The sequence below is a fragment of the Pyrus communis genome, chromosome 16, assembly GCF_041283825.1.
Source record: "Pyrus communis isolate YQ-2024b chromosome 16, ASM4128382v1, whole genome shotgun sequence".
Classification (NCBI taxonomy): Eukaryota; Viridiplantae; Streptophyta; class Magnoliopsida; order Rosales; family Rosaceae; genus Pyrus; species Pyrus communis.
Window position 1 is genome coordinate 1,011,562 of NC_142580.1, and position 23,393 is coordinate 1,034,954.

The 23,393-nt window shown below is 38.1% G+C and overlaps 5 protein-coding genes, 3 non-coding genes and 1 pseudogene across 11 annotated transcripts; 7 read left to right on the forward strand and 2 right to left on the reverse strand.

The window, feature by feature from the left end:
• The first annotated feature begins 1,474 nt into the window (after positions 1-1,474).
• On the forward strand, positions 1,475-3,844 carry LOC137732526 (protein RGF1 INDUCIBLE TRANSCRIPTION FACTOR 1). The gene is made up of 4 exons (XM_068471847.2): positions 1,475-1,705; positions 2,329-2,595; positions 2,801-2,959; positions 3,065-3,844. The coding sequence occupies exons 1-4, from the start codon at positions 1,703-1,705 to the stop codon at positions 3,317-3,319; spliced, it is 684 nt and encodes a 227-aa protein (XP_068327948.1). The 5' UTR covers positions 1,475-1,702; the 3' UTR covers positions 3,320-3,844.
• Positions 3,845-4,233: 389 nt separating this feature from the next.
• On the forward strand, positions 4,234-6,462 carry LOC137731193 (binding partner of ACD11 1-like). 2 transcript variants are annotated; one of them, XM_068470295.2, is made up of 6 exons: positions 4,234-4,336; positions 4,741-4,827; positions 5,095-5,198; positions 5,277-5,352; positions 5,457-5,546; positions 5,713-6,462. In XM_068470295.2, exons 1-6 carry the CDS (start codon positions 4,331-4,333, stop codon positions 6,295-6,297), a joined length of 948 nt encoding a protein of 315 aa, XP_068326396.1. In that variant the 5' UTR covers positions 4,234-4,330; the 3' UTR covers positions 6,298-6,462. The 2 variants fall into 2 exon arrangements, with proteins under 2 accessions (XP_068326396.1, XP_088543205.1); XM_088687079.1 differs by lacking the exon at positions 4,234-4,336 and having other exon boundaries at positions 4,744-4,827; positions 5,432-5,546.
• A 2,041-nt stretch (positions 6,463-8,503) lies between these two features.
• Positions 8,504-12,544, forward strand: LOC137731446 (vacuolar fusion protein CCZ1 homolog B). 2 transcript variants are annotated; one of them, XM_068470551.2, is made up of 10 exons: positions 8,511-8,950; positions 9,034-9,127; positions 9,254-9,437; positions 9,537-9,575; positions 9,680-9,789; positions 10,171-10,266; positions 10,431-10,886; positions 11,050-11,205; positions 11,897-12,126; positions 12,260-12,544. In XM_068470551.2, the coding sequence occupies exons 1-10, from the start codon at positions 8,760-8,762 to the stop codon at positions 12,288-12,290; spliced, it is 1,587 nt and encodes a 528-aa protein (XP_068326652.1). In that variant the 5' UTR covers positions 8,511-8,759; the 3' UTR covers positions 12,291-12,544. The 2 variants fall into 2 exon arrangements, with proteins under 2 accessions (XP_068326654.1, XP_068326652.1); XM_068470553.2 differs by lacking the exon at positions 9,537-9,575 and having other exon boundaries at positions 8,504-8,950.
• A 246-nt stretch (positions 12,545-12,790) lies between these two features.
• On the reverse strand, positions 12,791-13,749 carry LOC137731197 (uncharacterized; annotated as a pseudogene).
• Positions 13,750-13,829: 80 nt separating this feature from the next.
• Positions 13,830-13,902, forward strand: TRNAK-CUU (transfer RNA lysine (anticodon CUU)). The gene has a single exon. It is a non-coding gene; the product is annotated as a tRNA-Lys (tRNA).
• Positions 13,903-14,078: 176 nt separating this feature from the next.
• Positions 14,079-16,906, reverse strand: LOC137731021 (ubiquitin carboxyl-terminal hydrolase 2). Its single transcript, XM_068470062.2, has 6 exons — positions 16,452-16,906; positions 16,005-16,052; positions 15,515-15,561; positions 15,343-15,389; positions 15,123-15,225; positions 14,079-15,039 (listed from the first exon to the last, which is right to left on the reverse strand). The coding sequence occupies exons 2-6, from the start codon at positions 16,033-16,035 to the stop codon at positions 14,263-14,265; spliced, it is 1,005 nt and encodes a 334-aa protein (XP_068326163.1). The 5' UTR covers positions 16,036-16,052; positions 16,452-16,906; the 3' UTR covers positions 14,079-14,262.
• Positions 16,907-17,528: 622 nt separating this feature from the next.
• On the forward strand, positions 17,529-17,615 carry LOC137733062 (small nucleolar RNA Z159/U59). Its single transcript, XR_011068380.1, has one exon. It is a non-coding gene; the product is annotated as a small nucleolar RNA Z159/U59 (small nucleolar RNA).
• A 94-nt stretch (positions 17,616-17,709) lies between these two features.
• Positions 17,710-17,784, forward strand: LOC137733063 (small nucleolar RNA Z159/U59). The gene has a single exon (XR_011068381.1). It is a non-coding gene; the product is annotated as a small nucleolar RNA Z159/U59 (small nucleolar RNA).
• A 3,294-nt stretch (positions 17,785-21,078) lies between these two features.
• Positions 21,079-23,221, forward strand: LOC137732034 (vacuolar iron transporter 1). Of its 2 annotated transcripts, none has more exons than XM_088687274.1 (5): positions 21,079-21,195; positions 21,506-21,740; positions 21,856-21,941; positions 22,398-22,512; positions 22,673-23,221. In XM_088687274.1, exons 1-5 carry the CDS (start codon positions 21,180-21,182, stop codon positions 22,974-22,976), a joined length of 756 nt encoding a protein of 251 aa, XP_088543400.1. In that variant the 5' UTR covers positions 21,079-21,179; the 3' UTR covers positions 22,977-23,221. The 2 variants fall into 2 exon arrangements, with proteins under 2 accessions (XP_088543400.1, XP_088543401.1); XM_088687275.1 differs by lacking the exon at positions 21,079-21,195 and adding an exon at positions 21,309-21,429.
• The last annotated feature ends 172 nt before the right edge of the window (positions 23,222-23,393 follow it).

Genomic DNA, 23,393 nt, shown 5'->3' on the forward strand with positions numbered 1-23,393 from the left:
ATTCAAAGAAGGGGACGAGTTTTACCATCATACTTGCCCCCTTGCTCAACTTTTGGGAAGATTGTTGTGTGCACACGCCGTATAGGGCAGGACACCAGACTTAATAGGGGTATGCAAGGTGTGAGGTTGGCTAGCGTCAAATGCGGGAATTCCCCTTTTTCGAAACAAGGTTTGGTACGACTGACGTGATTCAAATGTTCGGACTAAAAAATTAGGAAAATTAATAAGAAGGGTTTGAAAATTTTGAGTTCTAACAATAATGATAAAATAAAAGGTAAAATGAATAGTATTATGATTGATTTTTTAATGTAAAGATATGGTTTTTTTACTTTTCGTTAAAGTTTCCTAAAAAATTTCTTCAATTTTGGGGCTTTATTAATGTTTAATTTCAGACAGAAAAATGAAATTACTAAATATGCATCAAGCGATTGAAACGATTTCAATAAATTTAAATTTTTTATCTTTATAAGGTCGGACGATTGACGAAATTTTAATAAATTTTCATCTTTATCCGTTTGAATTTTTGTTTTTATTTTTATTTTTTATTTTGTTGACTGATAAAGATGAAAAATTATTGGAGACGGATAACCGTCCAAACTGTTTGGTAGATTTATGTTGCCTAATGAGCACGATCCACTTCTGAGGCAAATACTACAACTCTGGCTGGGCATATAGGTAATTTCATGTATTCCTATATTTTATATAGTATCATAAAATCTAAAACCAAAATATATACGAATATTCTGTATAATGTTGGAGTAAATTTAGGAATTCTCTTTAAAGTTTAGTGAGGCTACGAAAGTCAATGACTTTTTTTTTTCTTTTGACTTCCTTTGTTTAGAGCATCCGATAAGAAAGAATATATATATATATACACACACACACACTAACTTAAACGGAAACAATGGACAAAATAAAATATAAATATATGAAAAGTTAAAAATAATGTGTATTTAACAAAATACATTTAATTTCATAGCACTTTCCACTTGGGTTTTTACCGGATTGAAAGTTATTTTTGATACTTGCTTCTTCTTTATTTTTCTTTTTTTCAAAAAAAAGATTGTAACGATTTCCATTGGGTTAACAAAATGTGGCAATATTTTGCTTATAAAATTAAATCAAAATTGATGCTTCATGAAAAAAATTAATAAAAAGGCTCAAACAATTATTATTAAAAAATAAAAACAAATGGAAAATAAAAAGGGACAAAACGGCTCCGAAAATCTCGCTTATTTCGGCGGGAAAGGACGCAAAGCGATAAGAAAATCTCACTCAGTAGGGTTTTGCGTAACATGGCCCCATAAGAAAATCCCACTGACCTAATTATTTTATTTACAATTAAGTACGATAATTAGTAATAATTTCTCAAAACTACAACCGTCGGATTCCATTTGAGTTTGATCCGACGGATATACAGCATTTAGCTTCCCGCGGAGTGCAATTAAGTGGGAAATTGGACACAGCTCTTTGCCTGCCTGCTTGGATAAAGGGAGTTCCCATTTATTTCTACTTTCCTATAACATTGTGAATTCTTCAATCTCATTCACTTCTCCTCTCTCAATTGCTTGCTCACAAACCTTGTGGAGGTGGACTTGTTTGCAATTTTTGCAAAATTTTTCATGTTTTTCTCACTCACTTTTTCAAGTATCGACTCCTGCAATTCCAGAAAATTCAATTTCTGTCCATACAAATTGAAGAAATGGTAAGAATTTGAGTTCTTTCAATGAGTTTTGCTATGATCATTGTTATTTTCGAATTGATTGTTTGAAGTTACTGGGTAAAATTTATGTAAATTGATCAAATTTTATGATATTTGGTTGTGATTTTGTGAATTTACGAATTTGATTGAATGGTTTTTGAGTTTGAAAGATAAACAATCAAAGTCTTAGTCAAAGTTTTGATCTTTGGTTGCGGGTATTGTGAATTTTTGAAATTTGATTGAATAGTTTTTGGGTTTGAAGGACAAACAGTCATCGTTTTGATCAAAGTTATGATCTCTGGTTGCGGGTTTTGAGAATTTGTGAAATTTGATTTGATGGTTCTTGAGTTTGCAGGCTTAGCAATCAAAGTTTTGATCAAAGTTATGATCTTTGGTTGCGGGTTTTGTGAATTTGTGAAATTTTATTGAATAGTTTTTGAGTTTGACGCTAAGCAATCAAAGTTTTGATCAAATCTATGATCTTTGGTTCTGGGTTGTGGATTTGATTGAATGATTTTTGAGTCTCGATATTTTATTTTATTTTTTTTAATTACGTTTTGATGAATTTGTGATTGCTACATGTTCGTTGAAAGGTGTCTTGAAGTGGGGATGTGTTGGTTTTGTAGGTAGGCTGCAAGGTTTGCATAAAAAACAGTACAGATAATTGGCTTAACACCCTTTTGCTTAGCAAATTCTTCGGTTCCTGCGGCGTTCATCAAGATCTTCGAAAAAACGAGAAGAATGTCTTCTGCATAGACTGCAGCCTCCTCCTCTGCAGGCATTGTATGACATCTCATTGCCTTCACACAAAGCTTCAGATCTGCAAATACGTTTATCATGATGTCGTTCGCCTTCAAGAAATTCAGAAGCATCTTGACTGCTCTAAAATTCAGGTTTGCTTCCCCACCCTTTGTCTTATACAACTCTCAGCAATTGTATTGGATTTCATGATTGTAGGTGAAAATTCGTGTGTGATTTCATCTGTTAAGTTCATCGCGAAGCTCGCCTGCCTTTTCAATCGTAACATCAGTCGTAATTACTTGTTACTGTTGAATTGAATGTTCTGTATCTCAAACAATGACAACTTAATGTTTACAGACATATAAAATCAACGGAGAGAAAGCTGTGCATCTAAATCCTCGTCCTCAATCCAAAGACGCCAAACCATCAACAAAAGCAAAGTTCGGTGCTTCCTGTGAAGCTTGTGGGAAATATCTACAGGACATGCCAAATCGCTACTGCTCCATCGCGTGCAAGGTAATTGTTGTTGCCTGTCAGTACCAGATTTTCGACTTCAATTTGGTATTTCACACTCCATTGCATGTAAGGGATCAAGAACCATTTGCTTGTTTCACATTTCAGGCATCGGTAGTTTCAGTGACGCCGAAAGAGCACCAAAGTCACGAATTCATCACCGTTGCAGTACCCCAATATGCTGAATTTTCGCTAAAAGGTAACTACTACAATTCGGAAACAAATATGAGCGAAATGGAGTCGTCCTCTATCTCGTTAGCGGAGTCATCTGAGGAGATGAATACTTGGGTGTGTTCAGCATTGAAGCCGAGGAGGCTTTTGCACAAGAGGAAAGGCATTCCTCACAGAGCTCCTCTCTGCTGATGCCTAAACATGTTCAATGATATTTTTGCTTCCTTTTTTTTCTCTTATAAATTATTGGTTAATGTCCAAGCATTAATAAATCCGCAAAACCAGAGCTATGAAAATGAAATATATCTTTCAAAAAACAAGATTAGTGTAAGGTTGATGAAACGAGAACGTTGGCAAAGTCACGTGATGCTGTGTGAGAAACTTTGAACATGTAACATCATGTTATTGATTCAAACTGTCACATTGACGCTTCAGAAGTCAATATCTTTTTGAAATTGATAGGTTTGTGATGGATTCGTGTGCATTATGGCAACAGTCTTCACTTTATGTCTTGTTATGGATTGTGGCAGACAGAAAGATAATGATTTGCTACACAGATCGTATTGTAATTGTATGCATGTTGCACATGGATGATGGATCGCCAACTTTTTCTCATGTCTTGTTTGCTTGGCAATTGCCAGGCTTGTGGGATCAAAGTAGAATCAATCACATGAGTGTAATTTTTTCCACTTGCTGAAGTGGAAAGCTGTTTTGAAACCTGCTTTTGTTGAAAAGCACTTTTGGATTCTAGCCTCCATAATCATTAATCCATATCGATCCGAAATTGGTTTTGTAGAACTTTTGAATTGGAAGGTCAGTTACTAACAATCACAATCAGAGAAATAGGGATGTCTCGCATTGAACGAGATCAACATAAGATCACGAACAACCGTATCCTAGAGATCTTTATGTTTTATATACAAGTGATATTCAATAAATATTTATATACCAGCGAGTTGGAGCCCGCTTCATTGTAACGAGCTCCAACTGACAATGAGTTGGCTACTCACCGCCCAAAATCGGACACCCCAATCGCGATTCCCGAACTTCCCGCTGATAGCAAAATCAAAACACCATTAACAAAAAATAGAAATTAACCCTAAAAATAAAAATTAAATAAAAATAAGAGAAAAACAGGAACAAAAATACTACAACACAAGGACGTGCAATTCCCTCTCGATTCTCGAACAAAAATATACCCAAATGTCGGTGAGTTTTTCCTTTTTATTTTCCTGAAAATATTGCTCGTAGCATTCATTCTTTGTGGTGGATTAGATCCATTGGTTTTTCATGATTTTCATATCTTTGATTGAACGAACATGAATGCTTGGAGCTAACGAAAAACTTGTTGCAAAACCGAATTCAGTGGTTTTCTAGAATTCATACACGCGATCTCATTTAGTGAGATAAGGTTTGGTTGTTGTTGTTTGATTGAACGAATCTCTTTGTTTTTGGTGTTTGACGCAAGTGCTCGTTATTTTAATCTGTTTTGTTGCCGCGAAAATGCGGGAAAACAAGATATTTATCAAGTTTAGAAATAATTGTTGCCTCCAATTCCAACGATTAATTTCCATTCTCCCCTGAAATTATTTAATTCAGAACTTTCTGTACAGATTCCGGCGGAACCTGCAAATGAGGGGATTGAAGCAGCTCCCCAGTCGACAGCTCCCACACCAATCTCCACGAACATAGCCCCAAATGTGAGAAAACCCAACTTTTTGTATTAGCATTCATCGCGAAATTCGTGGTTGTTTCCCCCTTTTATACTATCATATGCTAAATTTATTTTGTAACCAAAATAAGTATGCATTTGTGTACGTTTCTGCAATTATATTGGCTAGAGCGGATGTACTCCTCCTATAAAGCGGATTTCAAATTCCCGCTCCATATTTAAATTTCGTAATACTACATTCTGTTTTGGACTAATTGAACATACAAATATTTACTCGGTTGGTTTTCATATGCAGGTAAAGTCAGTTAAAGTAAGCAACATCTCGCAAGCCATTTCCGACAAGGATATCAAGGAATTCTTATCATTTTCCGGAGATATTCAACATGTTGAGATGCAACGGTACACATTTTTTAGTTATGTATGTGACAGATTTAGTACGTTCGCGATTCTGAAGATTTCGGTGTTGTGTTCATGCAGGGAAACTGAAAATACACAGCTTGCCTACGTTACCTTCAAGGAAGCACAAGGAGCAGATACAGCAGTTCTTTTGTCGGTAAGTTCCCTTTCGATGCTTTGCTTGTTTGCCTAGATGTTAGCCGAGCCTAATGCAGAAGGCGTTTTTTTACTACTAGGGGTGTTGTTTTTCTTTTAATTCAGGGAGCCACCATAGCAGATCTTCCTGTCACCATTACAACTGCCAAGGATTACAAGCTGCCTCCTGAAGCTATTCCGCTCCCATCAAGCCCGGTAAATACCATGGCATGCATCCATTTATGTGTTATTTATCTTTCAACCATTTAATCTTGCGGAACATAAACTTGGAGGCAAGATTTGATGTGCCTAAAACTTGTCATGTGTGTGCGCGCGCTTCAAATGAGTGGCGTTTCTTACTATAATGTATTCACCTTTGAAGGAGAAAAAGCCAGCTGCTGCTAGTTCTGCTGTAAAGAAGGCAGAAGATGTGGCCAGCGCTATGCTTGCCAAGGGATACATCTTAGGAAAGGATGCGATTAACAAGGCGAAAGAGTTTGACGAGAGGCATAAGTTGACGTCAAAGGTCTCTGCCACAGTCGTTTCAATTAACGAAAGGATGGGGCTGATGGAGAAGCTAGGTGCTGGAAGAGCTGTTGTCAGCGAAAAGGTGAGAGAGATGGATCAAAAGTTCATGGTATCTGAAAAGACAAAGTCTGCCTTTGCTGTTGCCGAGCAGAAGGCAAGCAGTGCGGGATCTTCTATCATGAGCAACCCTTATGTATTGACCGGGGCCTCATGGGTTTCTAACGCACTCAGCGCAGTTGCAAAGGTGGCTGAGGATGTGGGCATGATGGCCAAGGAGAAGGTGGAGAGGACCGAGGAGGAAAAAATGGAGATCATGCACAGGCAGAGGACAGAGGTCATCACTGACTTTGCACAAACCCATCTTGACGAATCTTCTGCCCCGGAGCCTCCAGTTGCTCCAGTCAGTTCTCCTGATGATACAAAGCCCGGTGTTAAATGACCGATGTGCACAAATGAATCATTTTTCGGTTTCTCTGTATCATATGGCTTCATACAAGGATTCTGTTGCATTATTGCATACATGGATTCTATACTGCACAGCCTTATTCGCTAGGAATGTAATAGCCGTAAATATGATAATTCTTCAAAGTTCTGCCTTTTAATACGAATTCAGGAATGTTAAATGTCCCACATCGGTGGGTTCAAAGAATTACCATACTTTAACTAATACCGAGGTATTTTATGGTAAAATCACACACCTAACAGATTGAGCAGGTGGTAAAGTTGGGGATAGTGTCGGTGTCGTTAGAGCCACACCTAACGGATTGGGCAGATTGTAAAGTTGGGAACAGTATCGGTGTCGTTAGAGTGGGCAGGGCTGACGATCTAAAAATCTAACATGGTATCAGAGCCACGGTTCGAGTCCGTACAATCGAATGAGCTTATCACCTGGAAGGAAACAAGTCTGAATGCAAGCCAATGAGCTTGTCACCTAGAAGGAAAGAAGTCTGAACTCTTAAGAAGACACCAATGCCTAATGTTTTCACCAGAAAGAACCGGTCCTTCTCCAACAAGGCTGCACTGTGGCTGCACACAGTGCAGCCATTGTTTAAGTGGACAGGGGAATACCTTGCAAAGAAGTTGATCGGACTTTAGAACATACGTACTTTAACAACCACTATAGGCTCTGTCAAATGTAGCAAATTGGAGAAATGAAAATGCAACAAGACACGCGATGATAACAAACTGAATTTTATGATATCATAATTCATCCATTCCTCTATGCATTCGCGTAGATCATCGCCTTCTTTCCTCACATGAGTCTGCAAAACTATGAGATTGCGTCGATGAGAAATTGAGAACTGGATTTGTTCTTCACGATAACAGAACCCCATCGCTCCATTACTCGTTGACGGGGACGCATCATGATTACCTTCTAAAGAAGCCTGGTTGACAAGCGTTGCGAGCATTGTTGAGAGACGAGTACATAACCGGGGAGATGTGAGGTCGCCCCTGGTGACGGAGCACTGACCGGAGTGTTGGAGTTTGTGGCCAAGTGGACAAATGTCCAAAATAACTTTCGGCTAAAGAAAGAAAGTTGGAACACATTTCCTTGTTTTGGGGAAGAAAAAAGGGAAAAGTAAAAGGAAAAAGTTTTGGTGTCTTAAACACCCGTGAGGGCTCATTTCGGTTTAAAAAGGAGAGTAGTAGAGAGCAAGGAAAAAATGAGAAAGAGTGGAAAAGCATCCAAAGAGATGGTGAGAGCATTTGGCTCTACCATGGGCACGGGTGAGAGAAATCAAGAGAGCTAGAGTGAAAGATCTCTTGTGAAAGAACTCTTGGGGTAGAGTGAGGCTCTTGGGAAAATTCTGTGAGTGGGTGTACAAGGGATATGGGATTGGATTATGTCGATTTAACTCATGTGTAACTTGTACTGTTTTTCTCATAATGAAGAGCAATATCTCTCCGAGGACGTAGGCAGGTTTTTGTCGAACCTCGTAAATTTCTCAGTGTCTTTATTTCTTGTATTTTATTTTGTTCAACTGTGTGTGATTTTGGTGAGGTTGTAATCTGAATCTCGGTTCCGCACTAACGAACGGGCCAAGGCACAACACGGAGCTCCTTCTTCGCCTCCAGGAACCGCGTCGTTTCGAGGTTCTGCAGCGCACGGATAGATTTGCACTTCATTTTTCAAGAGTAAATGGCAGCAATGTACCTCAACTTTTAACTCAATTGAAGCAATGGTCATTCAAATAAAAATCTATTAATATTAGTCTCTCGACTTTAACGCAATTGGAGAAATATTCCCTCAACTTTAATACAATTATAGCAATGGTCATTCCATCATAACTCATTTTGACAAAATTTTGACGAAGTTGATGAAAATGATCATAACTACACATTTTAATGACTTGAGGAACTAATAATAATAAATTTTTAATTGAGGAACCATTACTCTAATTTGATTAAAATTTAAAATTCATTGCTACAATTTATTTTTATAATTTTTTTAATTAAGTTTGAAATTAGAATTTGTGAATTTGCAGAGAGTTGGTGTGACGGCTGTTTTGTACTTGCAATGCGCGCCTCATTTACGTCAATGTGGGTTTGATGTGGTACATGGGCCGCCCACTTCACCGCTAATTTATACCAAAGGCCCAGGCCCAGTAATTGGTGAAATTCTCCCACCCTGTTACCAACCGTTCAAACTCTGAACAAACCAGAAAAAACGATCTCTGTCTAATAAAATTATAATTTGGTACCAAAATCAAGATTAAATCCCTAACATCTACCCGAAGTTTCGCTGTGACATGTAGATATCGTCGTCAACCTTTGGCAAATTAAGGGAATTCCAAACTCGCATTTACCTGTCGTCGTTTGAATTCGGCAGATAACGAAATTAGGGTTTTCAATTTGTAATCCAACTATTTGATTCCGCCATTAAATTTGGAAGAGGAAAGTATGGGCCTGTCGTCGGCCACTACTACGGCTACCGCTCCAGAAGGGGTGCAATTGTGCATATTCGATTTGAGGAGGGGTCAGAACGAAGGGCAGGAGTTGGACAAGATACTCTTCTTCTTTCCAGCTGATTTGCCCTTCTCCGCCCAGTTCTCTGTGATCGGGCTCAGTGAAGGACTCATCACATTTACAAGGTTTCTTCTTTTTTTGTTGCAATTTCATTCTATTTTTGGGGTTTTAGTTTTTAATTAGAAGAATTTGGGTGTGTTTTGTGCAGAATCTTCTCTCCTGAGGCTGCTTGCGAGGCCATTGAAGCAGAGAGGCATTCCCATGTCTTTCACGAGGCGGAACCCGATATCTGGATGGTCATGGTGAGCTCTCGTTTCTTCAATTCCATTTATAATTTCGATTATTCTTCAGTTAAGTTCGACCCCTCCCCCCCTCTCCTTTTCCCACGGTTTAGATTAGATTAGAATCATTGCTCTACATTGTGGTAGGTAGTGGAGAAAAACAAGGAGTTCGAACCAATTTGGAGAAGTGATGCATTGAGAAAGGTTCTCAAGGAAGTACATTCGCTTTTCGTGATGTTTCATGGATCGATAAGAGCGTTGCTTGATAAGGACCCCGGTGGGGGACTCACTCGTTCCCATCTGTACCATTTCGTCATGGACTATCTCGGTGGTAAGTTATCATACAGTTGCGTGCCTACTACTTGCACTAAAGTCCAGTTTTATTTTGTCTTTGGGGTTAGAATTTCATTGTAAAGTCACTAATTGCCAGCATTTCTAAAGCGGTCTCCATTCGATGAGTGCTGCTGGGGTAATACTGAAGTTGCTGTATCGTGCCCTCTCAATTGGAATTTTGTTCCTGAGTAATGCTGAAGTTGCTGTATCTCATATGTGTGGTTTTACTCTCTGCGGCAGATTTTCTGGTTGGGAAGAAACTGCTGCTACCCTCATTCCGTGACTCTTTAAAGGAGCGTGGAACTGTACAGATGCTTACTGTAGGGCGGGAAGCGGCAATCGAAGTTCAGGTTTTGTTTTCAGAATATATTTAAAATTATATGTTTCTGGAATACTTCAGGCTTTTTCACATTCTGGCCAGAACGGTTATGCTGTAATTTTCATCTTATTCAATTTCTGAATTATACTGTAGATTCGTCGGCCTTAACTTTTAATCCAGTGCTTCATTAGTCATTACCATTAGGAACTTATCTATTTCCACTAACAGTCCTATTATCTTCCTTTTAGCCAATTGGTATTGTTCAAAACTCTACATCTTTGTGCGTGTAAGGGCTTATTCCAACCTGACTTCTAAATTCTACCCAAACCTCCTAATTTGTGTTTTTAGTTGTTAATGCAATATGGTATATTTGTTTCCATGTATTTTTTAACGGTTTCATTTGTCTTTGCAGTCGCTTGTCAGGGTACTTGAATCGTGTGCTGGGAACATGCCATGTCACTCACTAATCTTGTTTCAGGACCTCTTGGTGTCCACAACACTTTCTCCTGTATGATTTGATCTTAACATTGTTGGTTTTTTAATCATTTCATATGCCATTGTGTTTTAGCCTTCAAGTTCAAGAGAACCTTAAGAACTGAGATAAAGTCTACTTTTTGAAATTTGTTTGGGAAATGCTAACTTCCGTGAATTTTGTTATCCTATTTTTGTTAGGATGATACCGTAAACCTCTTTGCATATGCTGTTTTAAGGCTGACTCCCCGTGCTTTATCCTCTGGAGTAAGTTCCTGGTCCTATTTACGCAAGGGAGCTACATCGCATGTCTCCTCAAGTTCTAGCTTGGCCCGTCCTGGTTCTGTTCCAGAACACTTGCATGGCTCACTTGGCAACTCTCCTGCTGGAGATAACAGTTCTCGAGTCGTACGGCCCTTGCAGCCAGATAAGTGGTCCAAAGGAAAGGACGGTTTTCTTGTCAGTGATATTTGGGGTGCAGACACTAGTACTGGAACGTCTGCCACCCCAACAGTTTTGCTCCATCCAACAGATGAGAGAATGTATCTGTGTGCCCATCAGCATAAGAGCCTTACCTTAATTTTTCTTCTTCCTGTTTCTTCGGTACTAAATGGTGATCAAGGTGTTTCTGCAGTGAAGCAGCAAGTTCTTGAAAATGTGAGCTTTCTATCTCTGCTATTAACTGTGATGCTTATGTTATCAAACAGCTTCTCTACATTTAAACTTGTCATGGCATTGTCATGTGAAAATCATTACCTAAATCAATAGAGGTCAAGAAAGATGAAGTGACATATTTTTAATTTATGTTCTTGTTTACCAGGTATCCCTAAAGCTGTTGAAAGTTGAAGAGAAATTATCAAAAGGATGGGGTGGTGAGAATGCTTATCATGTTAGTGGATATCGGTATTTACTAGCAGATGGAGACAGAAATGTATCCAGGGCTTCTCCACCAGGAAAAGTCACAACCCTTACCAAGGTAAAGTATCCCGCCACAGTTGGCTTGCTCTCTTCTTCTGCACAGTTCCTGCTAAAAGGTAGCCGTTTGGTTAAGGATCTTCACCTTGTTCACTGCATCAAAAATTGTATCATTGTAATCCCTAGCCGCAGCTAATAAATTATGGGCGAGAACTTAGGTCATCTCCAATGGAGAGGGTTAAAGGTCTAAAAGCCAAAAAATGGCCTGATTTGCCCAAAAACTCATCTTCAACAGATGGCTAGGCTATAATTCTATATAGCCCACCAGGTCATTATTTGGCAAAAAAGGCATCAAGCTAGCCAAACCAAATGTAGCCCCCTTCTTAGCCCTATTTTTGGGCTAAGCTCCTCAATTGCAATAATTGATTCAAATTCAATGGCTAGATTTAAAAAAATCCAACAGTTGTTTAATTAAATTAACTAATAAATTTATAGTATAAACTTAAAACCAATAAATTATTGAGGGGGCTATGTTTAGCCCCTTCGGTTGGATATGGCATATGACTATGGCCAGACACTATTTATTTAAAAAATAAATAAAATTGTAGGGCTATAATTCTGGACGGAGCTACGTTTAGCCTTTTCAGTTGGAGTTGGCCTTAGTCTTAGTCGTCTAGATCTCATCAAATTTATTCTGATTTATTGCTCCTATCTATTGATTCCAAGTTGCCCATTTTTCTTGTCTGTGGCAGGGTTCCTTACTTGCCTTAAATAAGGTCAGAGAAGAAGTTGATTTGGACAAAAGTAGAGCGAAATTGGATAATGCTGGTCACGAGAAAGAATTGGAAATTAGCATCAGGGCGAAAAACAATGCTTGGGTTATCGCTCGGGTTACAAGAGGGAAGGAGCTTTATATGGTTCTAGAGAAAGCCAACGAAACACTTCTTTATGCCTCCGATGCTGTTGAGAAGTTCAGCAACAGGTACCGCACATTTCCTTCAATGCTGCAACTAGTTGCAATACATGAATTTCAGATTTTCTTTTTCTTGGATCACTCGTGATAACAATGCGCTAGAGCATATGTACTGATTCGTTATTTTCGTTGAGTTGTGCAGGTACTGCAATGGAGCTTTCTCGTTGAATTAGAGTAAATTTCTTGTTTTTGAGATATATACTAAGATGGTACGACGAAATGAGAGGTCCGCCCTACATGCTCTCATTGCTCAGTATTGTGTTATTTCCTCCTGGCTCTGTGCACCTCACGACGAACCAACCGTTGGACCTCAGCACTGTAAATTTCCGTGACATCACGCTTGCAAGGAGAAAATAAATATCGTGTGAAATTACGTTGTCATGTATTTTTCCGATGTGTATTTGCAAGTGTTGTTTGGTTTGCTATCCGTCCATTCTCTATGATCGTGCCTTTTAACGTTGGGGAAGAGTTGCGATGCCCCCTTGGGAGCTTCTGGAAGGCCTGAAGCGCTTTTCGGCAACATAAAAACGTTTATGACTATGTACGACGTAAATTTCTTTTAAAATGTTCGGGTTCGGGTAATAGCAGCGCTTCCTGAAAAAGCACTTTCATTTTATTTTCAATTGAAATTTCAACATGTTAGTAGAAAAAACGTTCATGAGCAAAAGTTTTCCTACATGGACAGTAAAAATGAAAGAAAAAATGGTACAAAAAGGGAAAGCCAAGAATAAGAAGTGCTTTTTGTAGAAGCAGTTGCCTCCATCAGAATCTACACAAGCCTGTAGTTGCGGTTGTCTCCGGAGACGAACGAAAGAAATTAAGAACACCAATAGGTACCCCAGAGCTGACAGACGGAGTTAGTGTTGTGTTTAACATCCTGATCAGTGGGTGACGTGCTTCATCTTGTTCTTGATGGTGGTGGTGTTCATTTTCGTCATCGGGATCTTCAACTTCATCAAGCTCATCTCTCTGACCCGGTTCTTTAGGCTCGCAAGCCTCTGTCAATCTCTAAGAACCGCCGTATTGTCGTCCTCGTCACTGCCGGAGACGGTTTTCGGTGAGCGAGGATTGGGAACGGATACGGAGCGGTGGAGTTTGGGCTTCGGATTAATGGTTGAGGCAGAGGCGGCAGCGGAGGCATTACCGGTTGGTGGGGCAAGCGGTGGTGTAACCGTGACCGTAGGTTCCGGATGAGACTGGGGAGGCGGAGGAGTTGGGTTGAAACAGAAGGTATCGGAAATGCAGCGGCGGAGAAGAGGAGAAGGAGGATGAGGAGGGTGAGAGAGCTTCTCTTTCTTGGGGTTGGGTTGGGATAATGGTGGAGATTGGGTGGGCGACCGCCTCTTCAATGTTTTCACGGGATTCTTGGGATCAGCAGCGGAGGAAGACTTGAAGCTGCTGCTGTCGAGGCGGAGCCCGGACAACCGATTCCTCACAGCCGCCGTCTCCTCCACTGAGTACCCTTCTTTTTCCCTTTCTCCAGTGCAGTCCGCCATTGATTATCTGGACAATGTATTGATTTGCAAGGGAGGGAAGGAAGTCTCTGTTTCTCTCTACCACCTGAATATCTAACGTATATATAAGGCCGACGAATCAACCATCGAGGGTTGACGATGATAGAGCCCCCGTTAGGCGCCAAAACGAGGGGATTTGGATAATGCTTTGCTGGTGTAACAGATAATTAACATAATGACCGCTGACCATTTATACAAGCCCGTCTAGCTCAGTTGGTAGAGCGCAAGGCTCTTAACCTTGTGGTCGTGGGTTCGAGCCCCACGGTGGGCGACTTGTGATTTTTTTTATTTTTTATTTTTTAACGTATTTCTACATATGCATTATGAATTTGAAGACATGTATGTTTCTTGACCTAAACAAAAGTGAGTGGGCGACTTGTGATTTTTTTTATTTTTTATTTTTTAACGTATTTCTACATATGCATTATGAATTTGAAGACATGTATGTTTCTTGACCTAAACAAAAGTGAACAAATCAGTTCCGGGGAATGTCTCACCGAAATATCTTCAACGTCTAACGAGTAACCTCGCGAAAACATGTATAATCTGGTGTGCTTCACCCGAAATTACAACTCACATCGTTTAAAATAACCCCAGAATCCCATAATACCGCGACATCATTGAATCACTTTCATCTGGTGTTGCCTGCCTTCTGCTTCGCCTTCTCAATAAGAGGCTTCAACTGCTTCTTCTCGGCAAGAATCTTGAGGAAGTTAAACAGAAATGGAATGTAGTTGTGCTTCCTGCGAATGTTCTCTGTTCTCCACTTCTTAAATTTCTCTTCTTCCATCAAGATCTTCTCGGTGGCACCCTCGATCCCAGCATTGATTTCCGAAAGAGCTTTGTTCAGCGCTTCAAACTTGCTCCCGTCGGCTGCTCTCTCTTGCTGTAAGGCAGACAGCTGCTGCAAAATACGCTCCCTCTTCTTTTGCAGTTCCTTGAGCTCAGCAGTATACATCTCCTTCCTGTTCTTGATAATGGCCAAGAGATTGAACCTTATCTCACTTTTGGAATACCTTTCGATGCGTTCCTGGATTACAGGTTGCACCATCTGCAGCCATTCCATGTCACCTTGCCCGCTGGGGCACTGTCCAAGGCTAATGGGCCCCTCCTTCAGTCCATCAAGCTCATACAGGACTCCATCCACAGGCAAGTAGCTTATAAAATGGTAGACATCATCATCTTTGTCAGCTACCTTCTTCTCATCAGAAACAAACGGCTCAGGCCTGGCAAAACTATTATGAGCTGCACGGATAGCTTCACTATTGTTTATTGCCAATCCTTTCAGTTCAGGTGGAAAGTTCTTCGTAAATTCTTTCAGTTTCGACAGTTCAGGACCAATGTCAACGTCCGGACAGTTCAAGAGGATAGACAAGATTGCTTGGGTTGCACATGCATTATTAATAACCTGGGAGGATATACAGACTGTAAGATAGAAGACCTTACAAATATGTCACTACACAAGGGAAATACTTTTTCAAGAAAACCAACCTGGCTTGCGAAAAACAAATTAGGATTTGGATCCTTAATTACAAGGCGGTCATCCTTATCCCCTGGGCGCCATTTGAATAGGAAAATTAAACCATACACTGGCCTGTAAATTTCAAGAGGAAAAGAGTAACTAAAACAATGATAAACCTCAAGAATTTTTTTCCAGCAAAAATGAGGTTATCTACCCAGGAGATAAAATCTTAAACAGAAACTAACGTACCTCAGATTGTTCAGAGAATCAAGGTCCAATGAATACAGCTCCTCAACCTGCAAGGCCATACAAATGTATCATGGTATGGGCAGTAACAGCAGGCATCAACTATAAACTAGGATCGGTGCATCCTAAACATAAAATATAAATACAGAGATAAAAGTCATCAAAGAAGGCGTACCTGCACGCCTTTTACTTGCATCTGCTGAATAAGTTCAGTGAACACCCCTGCAATGCAAAGCACAACGTTGAAAAAACTAGTACACTTCATGCATATACTACAGCTATTCCTAACTTCCTATTTATTGAAAATTAAAAATTTGCTATAAATTTTCATCAAAAAAAGTTCCAAGCTACTTTCCCCTTCTCGGAAATTTGAAGTGCTTCTGCGTATTAACCATTACCAAATTACCCAAATCCTATACAATATCAATCCGCACCACCAGATCACAACTTTCATCACTCATACGGTCCCAACAATACATTCCGAAAGCCAAACTTATGGACCACATAATGCTTACTACTACTATCTATGAATTCCCATGTAACATGTGATGCATTTCAGTACAATTGATATATCCGAAACAACGAACTATACAGCTCCACGTTAAGACTATCCCTCGAGCGTTCATATACAAGGTACCAAATGGACAAGAAAGCTGAAATCATACCTGGGTCGGACTCAATCGTGCACCAAGACATGATGAAAAACAATTAATCTGAAAGGGGGGAAAAAAGGTAATTAAGAAACACCATAAGAGGAAAAACCATGAAAAATATATAATTTATAAGATTTAAACAAGTTTAGAGCACAATTTTAGCAAAAAATTAACAAAATTACATAACTTTAGATGCATAAATTAAGACAAAAATCAAATCAAAGTGGCAACCCAACAAACAATTTACAAGAAACCTACTTATTTCTTTATAAAAATAATACGTTCATTGGATACAACAGTGCAGTAAAATCAATGTCGATCGACTGAGTGAGCACGAGAATCCCCAATTCAGACAAAGAGGGTTTTACTTTTCTTCCTCCATTCGGTTCCAAACCACGACGTTAGCAGGTTCCCGGAATAAGAGAACCAGTGTGGGAACGGGAAGAAGAAAAAACTTACCAGAAACCGCCGCGACGTCGCCAGGCTCCTCCACCGCTGTGTAGAGATTTTGGACGACTTCGTCTGCTTCTCGTCTGTTCCTTCCTCTTCTCACACTTCTCGGTTCGCCTCCCCCTTTTTCGTTTTTATATTTTTCACAGGTTTTTTTTTTTTTTTTTTTTTTTTAAGTTGATTGCAAAATACATCCTTAAGGTTTCGCTTACATTCGAAGAGAGACACAAAATTTCAAAACTTTCACATTACTACTAAATTATTAAAAGTTAGCAATTTAAACAACTACTATGTCTCCACCTTTGGGCAACTGCTCAGAAATCTCCATAGAAGAGTTGGATGCTCCTCTATGAAAATTCGAAAATTCCCTTAAAAACTGTTTACAACTGCTCGACGAATTGCCTCTGTGACCATTGGACAGGGTAGCTGCTAGCCTCATGTCTTTGTATGAATGGCTATAGTATATGTCGATAGCCTCACTCGATATATATTGGCATTTGTCAACAAGCTCGCTAAAAAGTTGATGACATCAGTCGACATGCTGACTTGAAAGTTTTTAACATTTGTCGATGGACGTGCAATATAGCTAGCCAAAGCTATTGAAGTGTGCTCTAAAATAATAATTCGTATGTGAGCCATATTTGTATTAGATATCGTATGAGCAAGTGTGTAGCATCACCCTTTCGCAGTCAGTTCTACTGTGTTATTTTCCCATGTTCTTCTCTTCAATGATTCTTTGAAAGAAAATTGCACAACAATGTATTAAAAAAAATAAAAATAAAAAAATAAAAAAAGAACCTCGAATATGAGCCCAATGGACAACTACGATGAAATAAAGCCCATCATGATGAAATTAGGAATCATTATAAAAATAAAAATAAAGGCCCAGAACAACAAATGAAACTATGGGCCGCGGCCCAAATCCTGCAGCAGGGGGTCTAGGGTTTAGAGGCGTCTCGCTATAAAACGGCAGCCTCACCTCTATTTATTTCAGAATTTGCGAGAGCTGTAGATTATGTGATTTTGCTATGTTTTTTGGATTTTGGATTTTGGGTTGTGGGAATTTGAAAATATCTTCTTAGTTTTGGTTCTGATGATGATTTTTTCACAAAACTTTCGTTCTGCTGAGCAAAAAACGGTGCTGAGAAAATTGGAGACCTGAACTGAAGACCTTTCTAAGAAGATTTTACTTTTTTATTTTTTTATTTTTTTGCTGTGGATGTTTATGGAGTATTTTTGGTGTGTATTAGGAGATTTTATTGATTTTTGTTCTGATGATGAAAGATTTAATTCTCCTGAGCTTATTGATTGCTGAAAATCTGGAGACCTGAACTGAAGAACATTAGCATATAATTTTCTATATGCTATTTTGTTGCATATATAGATTGATTGATCGATCGTTTGCGTAATATTACATGATATTTGGATTAAATGTTGTCAATTTGAATTTTGCTATACATCCAAAATACTTTTCAAAAAAAAAAAAAAAAAGGACAAATGTAACTGGAATTTCTAATAAGTAGCTCCGTACTTCTGGATGTTTCTTTGATTTAGGATTGAAATTGCTTAAAGAATTTTGTTTGTTATGGGCAAACGACCGGCGGATCGTGGTGGGTCTAAAAATTTTACATAATTTTATCTGAGACTAAGGACTGGTTTGGTATTGCAATACTTTGAAAAAAAATTGTTTTTTTTGTGATGTAAGAATAAGCAGCTGTGAAATAAAGCAGCAGACTGCTTGATAAGTTTTTATGTAAAACAGATGTGAAAAAAAACCGGTTTTTCAAAGCTTGGTTTTGCAGTTTATTGTTTTTAGCTTTTTTTTTCATCCAAAATTGTGAAAAAAAATTGAAACTGAATGTTTACCAAACATAAAAACAGCTCTCAGATTTTTTTTATACTAACTTTTTTTCAGAATCACCTCAGTACCAAATCAAGCCTAAATAAGTGTACGAAAACCATTTCATTTTCCGAAACAAAACTTAACATGACCAAGACAGTCCGCCTATTTCTAAGGGCTCAAACTCACGCTAAACAAAGTGGACAAGGAGTAAAAGCCCAAAATTATGAAGCCCAACAACCAGTATTGTAATGGTATAATACTGAGGGATGATATATGGGTGTTCTCACCGTACCTAAAGATATGAAATGTGGGAGCCCTTGGTTTGGTAAAAAGCGAGTAACGGTTTAAAACTTTCAACGCTAGTTCGAATTCTCACGGATGTATTTACTGGAGTGAATGAAGGTTTAAAACTTTCGACGTTAGTTTGAATTCTCACGGATGTATTTACTGGAGTTGTGATATACCGTTTGAACTGAAGAAAAAGACAAATGAAATGTGAGAAAATGTTTACCATTATGCTTTTCGTTTGATGGTTTTGAAGTTTTGGATCCGTCATCAACAAAACAAGAAATTAAGGTTATGTATGCCAATTTTTGTCATATATTGTTTATATTTAATTTTAAATAAAAATATTTTAAATAATTTATAACCTCACAATATACAATAAACAAATATGATTCACGAATTCTCGATATCCTCACAAAGAGAAGATATCCTCACAAAGAGAATCCGACGAGGATCAGATTCGTGTGAGTGCGTGTAGCTGGCAAGTGTTAGTGGGCGCTCCACTATATATCCAATTGCAGACTCCTACTTCTCTGATATACATAATAACACCTGCTTCTCTGATATACATAATAACATATATACGATCTGCTATAATATATATCACTTCCTCTTTTAACTAAATTGTTTTTTATGGTTGTTCAATTGCACTGCAACATGTGCGTGATCTGTGTTGGCTTGGATAATTGGATTGGATTCTTATATATAATTAAGGGAAAACAAAATAGGCAGTGATCAAAAACAAAAGTTTCCACATCGGTAATATGATAACAGTTTCCATTCTTAACAGCACCGAAATTTTTTGTAATAAAATCCAACCGTTAGTAATAGATAATTAAATTAAAACAATACCTATAATATCGGAGTAAACGAGTGATTTTATTTTCCGAATATGTACCAGCAGCAATTGGAGAGAGAAGTATTAAAGTTGATAACCTCTCTCTCAATATGTTCAAGCAGCAATGAGATAGAATGGGTGGCCTCACTGTTTCAGTTGACACGTTTCTTCTTCCTTTTGGTGAGTGGGTGGGTTTGCTTTCGTTTTGTTGAATTATATGTACCGAATCATGAGTGTGTGTGTGTGTGTCTATATGTATGTATGCTTTCTGGTGTACTCTAGTGAACTTCTTGTTATATCTGAGTGGGTTGGGTTATCCCAATCCACATTACTCAAACAACATGATAACATGCAGTTATCCATCTCGCTCAAAAGTAGTATTCTTTTCACATTTTTCATATTTAATTTGTAGTATTTTTCTAATATAGATGAGATCTAATTATTTTTGTAATAGAAATGGAAATTACATTTGTTGGTGGATCTTGCTTCTATTAGAAAAATAGTACGATTGTATTATAAAAAATGTGATAAGTGTAGCATTCGTTCCTTGTCAATTAAACATGGATATATAAAGGCTTATATGTATGGAAGAAATTTTAGTTTATGAGTGCTTCATAATGTTCCTTCTTATAAAGCAAAAGTTAGGGATCATCAAATCAATTGGATTTTTTTTTTTTTTTGACAAACGTTCACATGCTAATGAGATGTGAACTATGCATGTTTACGTGCTCCATTTATAAAATCTTTTGTAGTAGAGTAGCGCTACTAGTTATAAGGAAGTGCACAAATCATGCTTCGTTTACAAGGAAGTGGTTGCATGAAGTAGTCTTACCCGAGACTTTCTTGTTCGACAAAAAATGCGTCAATATTTGTCGAACGACATGATTTGGATGAATACTTGTGTACAACATAATTAATAGAAACCACATTCTGAAGCAGATACAAAGAAACAACCTTATAGTTAACTAGTTTGGTATTAGTTGAGTTTTTTACATTTGTTGTTAATAATTTGGAGCTAAACCTAAATTAGTTATGTTGTTTGGAGCTAAACCTAATTAGCATGATTTCGGATAAGGCCTGTGTCTCACACACGCCTAGTCGGCTGGTGCACTTTAGCTTGAGCATTTGTACGCGTCCTTGGCAGACACACGCCTAATGCCACCCAATCCTGCCTGTTTTCTTGACCCGTAGTGTCGCAAAAGATCTCATACAAATCCTCCCAAGTTCCCATTCCCAAATTTTATTTTTTATTTGATAAAAAATAAAAAATAAATAAAAACTTCAATTTTTTATTTTGTATTTTCCTAAATGTGAGAAGTCATCCTCCTTACTTGAAGAAGGTCCATTATTTTATCCCACAAACGTTATTGTTCATTTTTGTTATCAACCGTAAGTATCATTTACGAAAAAAATCGTCTCATTTAGACATCATTAGTCATATATGATTGACAATTATGATAACAGATACCATCTTTATATAATTCGTTAATTTGTTTAATTTATATAGATGAATAAACGATTTCTATAGCATAAATAATTTTAGTATAATTTTTTTATACAGTGATAAAGAGATAATCACGCTTGTATTGTTCAATATCGTCACGTCTCCATACAAAGAATCTCTTAACATATAAAGAGACAAGTTATGTCATTATAAAATTACATAAACCTCAGCAGTGGCTCAGTGAAGTCCACGATTCAACACATGCATGTCAACTAGGTCATCGAGGCCCGTGGTGCGCACACGCCTTTGAAGTGACAGATTAATCAAATGCGAACACAACTTTGTATTTTTTCTCTTAAATTATTATTCGGCGGGTCAGCAGAAAACAAACAATATGCACATATATCTCTTCGATTTCTCTTTATATCTGGAATCTGCAGAAAACCAATACCTTTTTCTCCAAATCTGAATTTACACACTCACCCCACTATTAATCTAAATTTTAAATTGGCCCACATGATCATCCTCTTCCTCCATGTATAAATAGCTAGCCATTCACCAAGAGAAGACAGAGATGGTTCAGTAGCTAAACTGTCTTAATTTGCTTGTACTTTTTTCGTAATTTGCTTATTAAGAAATATAAAAAATGGCAGATCAAAATGGTTATGCTGACCTAGAGAAGCAGATGCTGATTCTGCATGACCATGAAGAGAAGCACTTCATGTCGAGTGAGATTGTGCGTGACGTCATTCTCGGTGTATCCGACGGTCTCACTGTCCCTTTTGCCCTAGCCGCCGGCTTGTCCGGTGCCGATGTTAGCTCCTCCATCATTCTCATTGCCGGCATTGCTGAAGTTGCCGCCGGTGCAATATCTATGGGACTTGGCGGGTATTAATTCCATTAAATTTATCGATGCTTTTTTTTTGAAACTTGCATATGCTTAATTGTGTTTTCAATATATCTTTGTTAATTTTGGTGATCATATATATATATATGAATGCAGGTACCTTGCTGCTACGAGTGAAGCTGATCATTACAAGAAAGAACTAAAGAGGGAACAAGATGAAATCATCGCTGTCCCTGATACAGGTCTCAACATTATTATATTTAATTAATTTTTGCAGTTTAATTAGTTTAATCATTTACCTTCCTCTACTTTCTTTAACCTTAAAAACAAAAAAAAAACAAAAAAAGAAAAAAGAAAAACAACTCTTGTTAACTGTGGAATGTGCTAGTCAAAAGTTAATGTTAATTTAGTGTATTATGTGTTAATCTTTTGGATTTGTTTATAAATTATAATTAGGTCTGTGTGTGCTGAACTTTTCTTACCGCACACAGAAAATTCACGAGCCTACCTGCTAACTTAAGATCATGTGAACCTCTTTCAAACTGTACTGTTCAGTTATATAGGACCACGCACGTAATTAACATAATAAAGTAAATTAAAAATGTTATACCATGTGACCTCTTTTTCGTTTCATAGAACATTTTAAAGTTTGATACTGTCGTGTGTGTGATTGTGTGTTTAACTATTGAGAAATGCAGAGGCTGCTGAGGTTGCTGAAATATTGTCACAATATGGAGTTGAACCACATGAATATGGGCCTGTGGTGAATGCTCTCAGGAGGAACCCTCAAGCCTGGCTTGATTTCATGATGAAGTAAAGTAACGCTACGTTGATCACATAATAGCTATTAATTAACATTAGTTATGCAAGATGAGATGCGTAAAATGTGGGTGGCTATTAGCCACCGATAAAGTAATAGTGATTATTGTCAAGTTTTTGAGGTGTGACTAATTGATTATTATATATGATGCAGATTTGAACTAGGGCTGGAAAAACCAGACCCAATGAGAGCACTACAAAGTGCAATGACAATTGCGTTTTCATACATTGTTGGTGGATTGGTTCCCCTAGTACCCTACATGCTCATTCCAGTTGCAACACGGGCTGTGGTTGCATCTGTGGTCATCACCATACTTGCTCTTATGATATTTGGGTTTGCAAAGGGTCACTTCACCGGCACTCAACCCTTCAAGAGCGCCGTCCAAACCGCCTTCATCGGAGCCATTGCCTCCGCCGCTGCTTATTCCATTGCTAAACTTTTCCAAGCTTACCATTAATCAATAATTAGTGGCGACCTCCGTCTCTGTGACGAAACTAGCTAGTTAATTGGGTATTTAGCGTTTTCTAATGTCTCCTAATTTCAACTTTCTGCATTCTTTGATCGTTTATTCTAGTAGCTATATGTGTGTGTGTGTGTGTGTGTGTGTGTGTGTGTGTCTGCTTGTATAATAACTGTTCCTACATTGTTCTGGTTCCGTCTTCCATGTCGTACGTTAATAAACTATGATTTCCTGAATAATAACCTCATATATCGATGGAAAAATGTAAAATGAAGAAATTAAATTAGAGCATCAGGTATGTCTATGATTCCAAACATTGATATCTGAATAAACCAGAGGCACAGATTCTAAAATAATATTCCACACAGAACCTGTAAAGGCTGCAACTGCCTGCACCAATATTGCATTGGCTAT

Excerpts from the sequence above, each read along its gene's own strand:
- LOC137732526 (XM_068471847.2), top strand. Across the intron at positions 2,596-2,800 it reads TTGACTGCTCTAAAATTCAG|ACATATAAAATCAACGGAGA; the intron begins GTTTGCTTCCCC and ends TAATGTTTACAG. Across the intron at positions 2,960-3,064 it reads ACTGCTCCATCGCGTGCAAG|GCATCGGTAGTTTCAGTGAC; the intron begins GTAATTGTTGTT and ends TTCACATTTCAG.
- LOC137731193 (XM_068470295.2), top strand. Across the intron at positions 4,828-5,094 it reads CCACGAACATAGCCCCAAAT|GTAAAGTCAGTTAAAGTAAG; the intron begins GTGAGAAAACCC and ends TTTCATATGCAG. Across the intron at positions 5,199-5,276 it reads CAACATGTTGAGATGCAACG|GGAAACTGAAAATACACAGC; the intron begins GTACACATTTTT and ends GTGTTCATGCAG.
- LOC137731446 (XM_068470551.2), top strand. The coding sequence starts at position 8,760 with ATGGGCCTGTCGTCGGCCACTACTACGGCTACCGCTCCAGAAGGGGTG. Across the intron at positions 8,951-9,033 it reads GGACTCATCACATTTACAAG|AATCTTCTCTCCTGAGGCTG; the intron begins GTTTCTTCTTTT and ends TGTTTTGTGCAG. Across the intron at positions 9,790-10,170 it reads AAGCGGCAATCGAAGTTCAG|TCGCTTGTCAGGGTACTTGA; the intron begins GTTTTGTTTTCA and ends TTGTCTTTGCAG.
- LOC137731021 (XM_068470062.2), bottom strand. The coding sequence starts at position 16,035 with ATGTCTTGGTGCACGATTGAGTCCGACCCAG. Across the intron at positions 15,562-16,004 it reads CACGATTGAGTCCGACCCAG|GGGTGTTCACTGAACTTATT; the intron begins GTATGATTTCAG and ends TTTGCATTGCAG. Across the intron at positions 15,226-15,342 it reads GATTCTCTGAACAATCTGAG|GCCAGTGTATGGTTTAATTT; the intron begins GTACGTTAGTTT and ends TGAAATTTACAG.
- LOC137732034 (XM_088687274.1), top strand. Across the intron at positions 21,741-21,855 it reads ATATCTATGGGACTTGGCGG|GTACCTTGCTGCTACGAGTG; the intron begins GTATTAATTCCA and ends ATATGAATGCAG. Across the intron at positions 21,942-22,397 it reads CATCGCTGTCCCTGATACAG|AGGCTGCTGAGGTTGCTGAA; the intron begins GTCTCAACATTA and ends TGAGAAATGCAG.